The sequence below is a fragment of the Buceros rhinoceros genome, unplaced genomic scaffold (assembly GCF_000710305.1).
Source record: "Buceros rhinoceros silvestris isolate BGI_N320 unplaced genomic scaffold, ASM71030v1 scaffold3965, whole genome shotgun sequence".
In the NCBI taxonomy this organism is placed as follows: domain Eukaryota; kingdom Metazoa; phylum Chordata; class Aves; order Bucerotiformes; family Bucerotidae; genus Buceros; species Buceros rhinoceros.
The window spans coordinates 3,424-10,114 of NW_010412126.1; the positions used below are offsets into that span (position 1 = coordinate 3,424).

Below are 6,691 nucleotides of genomic sequence, written 5' to 3' on the forward strand. Positions count from 1 at the left end.
CTTCCACGAGGGGGTCAGTCCACAAAACCGCGGTGTTCAATGAGCGTGGAACAGTGGCTTAGGGTTGGACTCCTCACGTACATGAAGGCGTGAGCCGTCAGGTCTGTGTGAGGGGAGAGATGAGTAGTGGAGTGCTGGAGGTAGGGAGGTGAGATGGGAACGCCGCTGTGTGCAGTTAGAGGCTGAGGGGAGGTGGCGGATCCGCAGGAGGGGAGGCCTGGAAGAGTTGTAGACACACTTGGCCAGAGCTCTTTGCGCAGTGTCTAATGCTGCCCTGTGTGGGTTTCGTTAACTTCTCCTTTGAATGAAATTAATTGCATTTGCTGGTGGGGTTGAGTGGCTGGAGGTGCGTCGTATTTTTATGAGGAGATGTCTCAGCTGTGTTTTTCTCTTTCCTCGAAGGCCTCGGTCGGCCATCAGAGCCCGCGGGTGGTGCCGTATCCAGCCCGCAGCCTATGTCCTGGAGAGCCCAGCCTTCAGAGCGCAGCAGGTAGCCACAGGTTCAGTACCTATCTGTTTGGTCTGGTTTCCAGAGGAAACAAGGCTCTGGTGATCAGCCTGTCTGTTCCCTTCTCCTTCCAACACCCCTCAAACCTCTTGGTTTATCTCGTGTCATTTGACAGGGGATTGATTCAGGTGGGCTTGGACTAACACTGCTTGCCCATTCCTGCAGTGAGGGGTAATGGTCCTAAAAAGGCCTCGTGTGAAGGAAAGGCTGCTGTGTGTCTTGAGTGCACACACAAGAAGGGATGGTCCCAGGCTTTGTTGCACCTGAAGATTTGGTCCAGAGTGTTGCTAGTGCCCAACTTCTTCTAATCCCTGCAGTTGTGTCAATGGGCTCAGCTGATCATCGACTGAACCTAGCAGAGATCCTGTCACAGAACTATGGTGTGCGGGAAGAAAGGGAAGATGATGATGATGTTCAGGAGAAGCAGAAGTCTTTAGAAGAGCTGGAGAAGAGTTTCAGCGCCTCTCAGGTAAAGGCAGCAAGGGAGAGGAGGGGAAGTTACCTTATTGTTTGCTTTTCCAGTACTGCTACCAAAGATCTCTGCCTTGCTCAGCCAGCAATGCACCACGTTTAGGTCCACGACACCAGGTCTCAGGTTTGCCTTTGGATAGGAAGGAGTGGTTTTGACGGCCGGTGACAGCAGTAAATTGTGGAGTCTTCCTCTGCCAGGCAGCTGCTCTGAGGAGGTGATCTTGGCTCACCTTGCTCCAGAGCCACCAGCTCCTGGGGTTGTGTTCAGTTTCTGTTTCACAGTGGAGGAACCACAAAGATGAGGTGGTGTGGTCCTCATGGGTGGGCCCACAGAGACCTTGGTGGAACACAGAGTCTGTTCTTGGTGTCTTTTCAGGTCAGTCAAGAGGCTGACAAAGGGATTCACCCCTTCCCTTCCTCTGTCTAGATACAGTTGTGCTGGCTGGCATCTCTTCCCAGTGCAATCTGATATTAAAAATACATACATTGTTAAAGTGCCCTTGACTGTATTTCTTCGGGGTGAAAGTTCCTGGCTTCTCCAGACCTTTGAGAAGAACACTTACAGAGGGTTGGATGGACCTTCGTTATGCAACATTGCCGAAGGCGGTTCAGAGCCCTCAGCAGAGCAGAACTGCCTTCACTGCCTCTGCACGTCTCCAGGCCCACTGCAGCTGGTGGTGTGCTCGGTGCTGTTCCATTCCTGATGGAGCTTTGTCCTCCTCTCGCTCAGAGCAGTGAAATGCCATTTGAGGAGCTGCTTGCACTTTATGGCTATGAGGCATCTGATCCCATCTCGGAGCAGGACAGTGAGAGCAATGATATCACTCCAAATCTGCCAGATATGACTCTGGACAAGGTAAGAGCAGCTGCCTGGCTGTGAGCTCTTTGTCTGCACTGGGGGTTACCTGGAGCTTGAGACATCTGGTAGCTCCTTTCAGGTGGGCTTGGACTAACACCAGGGTAAGGGACCTGCCTGGTTCTGGTGTTCCGGCAAGGAATGGGTGCAGAAATGTGAATGTAGGGAGTTTAGGGGAGACCAGAGAAGGGATAGCTGTTAAAAAGAACACTGTAGAAACTCTTTGTGAAAGTTGGGTTACAAGTCTTTGCAGGTAGATGTGGATCTGTGGAGAGTCAGGGAAGGTTTGTCTCGTCCAGGTGAAGCTGTGGCTCCTCCTGTTCTAGCTAAAGGCTGTAGGAAGGGGTTTGGGGTTTTTTTATGTTCTTTCCAGGATCTTTGAGATGCTTGCTGTGAGTGGAGCTCTACAGAAGGAGCCTCGTCCTATCTCTGGCTTCCACCGGAAGTCACTCATGATCCTTGCAGGAATACTTCTAGGGAAAATAATCTGAGGGTGGTGGGGAGTGTGAGAGAGGATCTGTCTTTGGACAAGCTATGGGAGGGTAAGGAGATCTGTGGATGTGGCCACCCTTGGCCAGAAATGCTTTACTCTAGCCCTCGCTCCCCTCATATATATTTTTTTAAATTTTAAAATATTTTTCACTTTCTTGTTGTTGTTAAAAGGAACAAATAGCGAAGGATTTGCTTTCAGGGGAAGAAGAGGAGGAGACACAGTCTTCAGCTGATGATCTGACTCCATCTGTCACATCCCACGATGCATCGGACTTGTTCCCAAACCAGCCTGGCTGTATGTGTTGCTAATTTCTAAGTAACTGGTTTTCTCTTAGATGTGATGGGCAGGACAGGGCAAGAATATTTGTCTTTACTTGTCACTTAGTTTCCTGATGTTGGGTTTTCCAATTCCCTTCTGGGGCTGCAGATAAACCCGAGTGCCAGTGGTGTGACCAAGCATGGGCTGGGACGTGGCAGAGCGTAGATGAGTGGTGGGATGGGGGGAGAATCGTCTTTAGCTGGAGCTCGTAACACTGATGGAGTGAGAATTGTTTTGCTGCCTGCTGTAATTGCAGTCTGAAGGATCAGCACCTGCTCTGCCATCTCTCAAAGTGAGTAAATTCAGTGGTGTGATATGTAGGGGCAGTTCCTAAATGTTGGAACACGTGGGGAGCCAGAGTGTGTGAGAGAGACTCAGCATGAAGCGATCTAATTCCTTCTGCTGTCCTGCAAAGGGAAGGAGCCTGAGCTCCCACATGGCAAGCGTGAAAATTCTTTTATTTAAAAGGAGAAAATTTAAATATGGGAGAATTGCCACTGTGGACCATGCTGAAAGTGCAGAAAGGGCAGAAGATGGAGGGAAGGAGAGGGAATATAGAGCAGAAGGAAAAAACCTCATTTCATGACTACAGATCTTTTCCCACAAAGCAAACAACTTCCTCGCTGATGAAGACAAAGAGCCCTGTTCATCCCCGTGTGCTTCCTCCATGGCTGAGGATTCAGAGGAGGATTCCATCCCATCCAACGAGTGTAAGAAGGTAAATGAGCTGAGCGTGTTGGGCAGGGCAGCTAATACAGCGTGCTGGAGTCCCAGGAGAGCGTGACACCAAAGCACTGTGGCATTTCCCCAGGAAATTCTCTTTCTTTTATTTTCTTCTGCTTGGTACATTGCCGTTTGTGGAAAGCAGCGGCAGATGTGGGTTACAAGAGGTTTTTTTTTTATACAATCCCAATTTCTGTGGCTGAATTATCTTCTGCTTCAGATGTGGAAAATGCTATTGTGCCTTGGTAAATTAAACCTGCAGCCTGGTAAAGGTGAACTGCTGTGCAGTGTTCCCAGCAGGAGATACTGGGGGGAACTGTCTTGTGAGAGGAGCAGCTTCCAAATCCATCCTGTTGTGAGGGTTGCAGGAGAGCTTCTGCATTTCTTTATCTCCAGCCTGAGCTGCTGGCCATCTATCTTTCACATTAAAACTGTGTAAATGTCTGAGGTCCCCAGAGTAGCATCTGGTTGGCAGTAAATCTTCTTAGTTACCCTGTAAAATAGTCAGGGTTCCCCAGAGGTAACAGTGACGGTGGGCACCGGCAATATATAAATCGGCCTTGTTGGTGTCGTAGTCCCTAAATCATGGCACACACCTCGGTGCCTCCGCGGAGCATTTTCTGCTCCCATTTACCACCTCTCTGTGCTGCTCTTTCAGGAGATCATGGTTGGACCTCAGTACCAAGCCACTGTTCCCATCCTTCACTTAAACAGGCACGGTGAAAAAGGTAAGGCAACCTGCTCCGTGTGTCTCCTTTGGGTGCTGGCCGGGGCATTCGACGGGGCCCTGGTCCGGTGGTTCTGCTCTGTGTCTCTAGGCCTGGCACCTCTTGGTGTTGACACCAACATTTGCAGCTGCACCTGAGATGCTTTAAACACGGAAGAGGGCGAGTGGTGCAGCTACAGCAGCTCAGTGGAAGAAACGGGCTGGTGTCATGGGTTTGGAGGAGGGAGGTCTCCGCTGTAGGACAGAGGAGGAACAGCTTTCTGGAGATGTTCTAGTTTCTTTTTCTCTGACTTCTTCCTTGAGTAGCCAGAGCTGTTTTCATTCGTTACTCCCTGAACTGACCAGTCTGGTAGGATGTCTGCAGGGGAGGCGGAGGTGCCTTGGGTTGCAGATTGTGTCTAATAACTTGTGCGATACGAGCACCAGCTCTGTTACTCCCTCTCTGTAGTGCCTCTGACCTGACTTCCATGACCCTACGGGGCAGAAGAGCTGGTTCCTTTGCCTACAGAAACGAGTTCAGTACAGAGGGTGCTGGTGGTTTTATCTGAATACAAAAATCTCAGGATTTCTGATTATTTTTTTACTGAGGAGTCTTTTTTCTTGCTTTCCTCTGTGCTGTTATTTTACTTAACATCTCTCTTGCATCTTTGCATGCCACGTTGTCGTGGACTAAGACTTCGAAAGCTGAAAGGGGCAGGAATCACTTAGTGATGCCATGTGCTCCTGCTGTTCTGTGTGGGTGGAGGAGCTCATGGAGGAGCTGTCACAGGGGAGGGACAGACTTGCCACTGCTTAGTTTGTGTCTAGGACAGGGTTGTAGCTCAAAGCTGCCTTCACCTCCCACTCCTTTTGTTTACTGTGTGCTGGAAAAGACACCTTAGAACCTCGGGGAGTTTAGTTGCCAGGATTAATGAATCAAAGCAACAGTCTTTGAGAACGTGGTATCAAAAACCTTGTCATCCAGCCCTTCTGGAGGAGCGGAAGCCAGCGGAGCCTGTGCTTAGGGCTCTAAAAGAGGTATGGAGAGAAGTAAGCTTATCTGCCTCCAAAATCAGGAGGGGAAACGCAGTACCTTCAGAGACAGTTGTCTTCGCTAGTGCCAGGTCAGAGAACCAAGCAGATTTCCTCCCTCCTGTCTCTCCGGCACGTACAAGCAGACCATTTCTCAAAAGCAGCAGAAGTTCTGTGTGCGATGGGCTCATTTCAGTGCCTTTTCTGTTAGCCTATGAGAATGAAGATCAGCTGCTCTGGGACCCAAACATTCTCCCTGAGAGAGAGGTCGAGGAGTTCCTGTACCGAGCCGTGAAGCGGCGATGGGATGAGCTGTCTAGCAGCAGCCTGCCAGAGGGAGAGGTGGTGAAGGACAACGAGCAGGTATGTGGGGGCTCCTGCGGATGCGCTGGTGGTGCTGGTGCAACTGTGCAGCGTCTCCTACAGCGATCCCAAATGAGAGACCGCTTAAAAGAGAGCGAGATCGCTGCAGTGATCCTCTGTTCCTGCTGCGTGGACAAGTGGGGTTGAGCTCTCAGCCGCAGCCTCAGCTGGCTGCTTGTCCTCCTGCAGGGAGACTGGGAGAGGCCCCAGTGGATTGGCCGCGGGCCTGCCTAGCTAGTGCTGCCCTTCTGACACAGCAGCAGGTGTTAGTGGAAGGCGTGTGGCAGGCTGGGCAAGAAGAGAGTGGGTACTGCTGGGACTGAGTTCTCCCAGTATCCCAAACTCCCTGCGCCAGATCTTGCAGCAGAACATCCCTTTGCATCTGTCCTCTGTAACATCAGCCAGTCCTTCTTCAAAGTCAGCAGAAACTCAAATGTTTCGCCGAGAAACTTCAGAGCAGTCGTGTTTCCTCTAGCCAGGCAGGTTAGATCCGCGCGCAGAGCTGCGTCTTTTCAGTCCCGGTGTTTGTAATCCGGTGCCTTGGCAAGTGGCATCGTCTGGGCTAATGGTCAGGCTGGGCTTAGTGGCAAAGCGACTCCTGGGAAAAATAAGTTTTGCGAGACAAACGTGAGTCACGAGCAGGTTGGTTTGTGGTGCGTTGCTCGGGTACGTGCTGTAGTAATTTTCCTCTGTTTCCCAGGCTTTGTATGAACTGGTCAAATGCAACTTCAATGCAGAAGAGGCACTGCGAAGGTTACGGTTCAACGTGAAGGTTATCAGAGGTGAGAACCCCCATATTTGGGTTTTACCCCAAACCCAAGGAACCTGTAACTCTTCCTAGGTTCTGTACGTCTCCTCCAATTCCTCTCCCTTTCCACTGTAGATGAGCTTTGTGCCTGGAGCGAGGAAGAATGTAGAAACTTTGAACATGGCTTCAGGGTCCATGGGAAAAACTTTCACCTTATCCAGGCAAACAAGGTAAGGACGCCCACCCCCGCGTCCCTCTAAGACACAGGGCAGGAGGCGCGTGCGCTCGCACCAGAGGTATGTGTTGAGCCTCGGCTCATGCAGGAAGTTGAGGAGTGCCGAGTTCCAATCCCAGGCTTTGTGTTGACTCATGGTAGCAGGTGATGGGCTGTTCACTGCCCTGCTCTGCCTTATTTTCCAGGTGGGAGAAGTCACAAACAACACTGACCTGCATGAGTGATGTCAGTTAATTAC

At 50.7% G+C, this 6,691-nt stretch overlaps 1 protein-coding gene across 1 annotated transcript in view; it reads left to right on the plus strand.

Annotated features, from left to right (window-relative positions):
• Positions 1–408: 408 nt before the first annotated feature.
• MIER2 (mesoderm induction early response 1, family member 2) overlaps positions 409–6,691 on the plus strand; it is a gene marked incomplete at its 3' end in the record, with an annotated part of 6,994 nt that continues 711 nt past the window's right edge. The window contains exons 1-9 of the mRNA XM_010136247.1: positions 409–490; positions 826–977; positions 1,710–1,835; positions 2,499–2,622; positions 3,255–3,364; positions 4,028–4,097; positions 5,319–5,470; positions 6,171–6,252; positions 6,354–6,448. Of these exons, the coding sequence (XP_010134549.1) occupies positions 834–977; positions 1,710–1,835; positions 2,499–2,622; positions 3,255–3,364; positions 4,028–4,097; positions 5,319–5,470; positions 6,171–6,252; positions 6,354–6,448 (903 nt within the window). The remainder of the gene's footprint in view (positions 491–825; positions 978–1,709; positions 1,836–2,498; positions 2,623–3,254; positions 3,365–4,027; positions 4,098–5,318; positions 5,471–6,170; positions 6,253–6,353; positions 6,449–6,691) is intronic.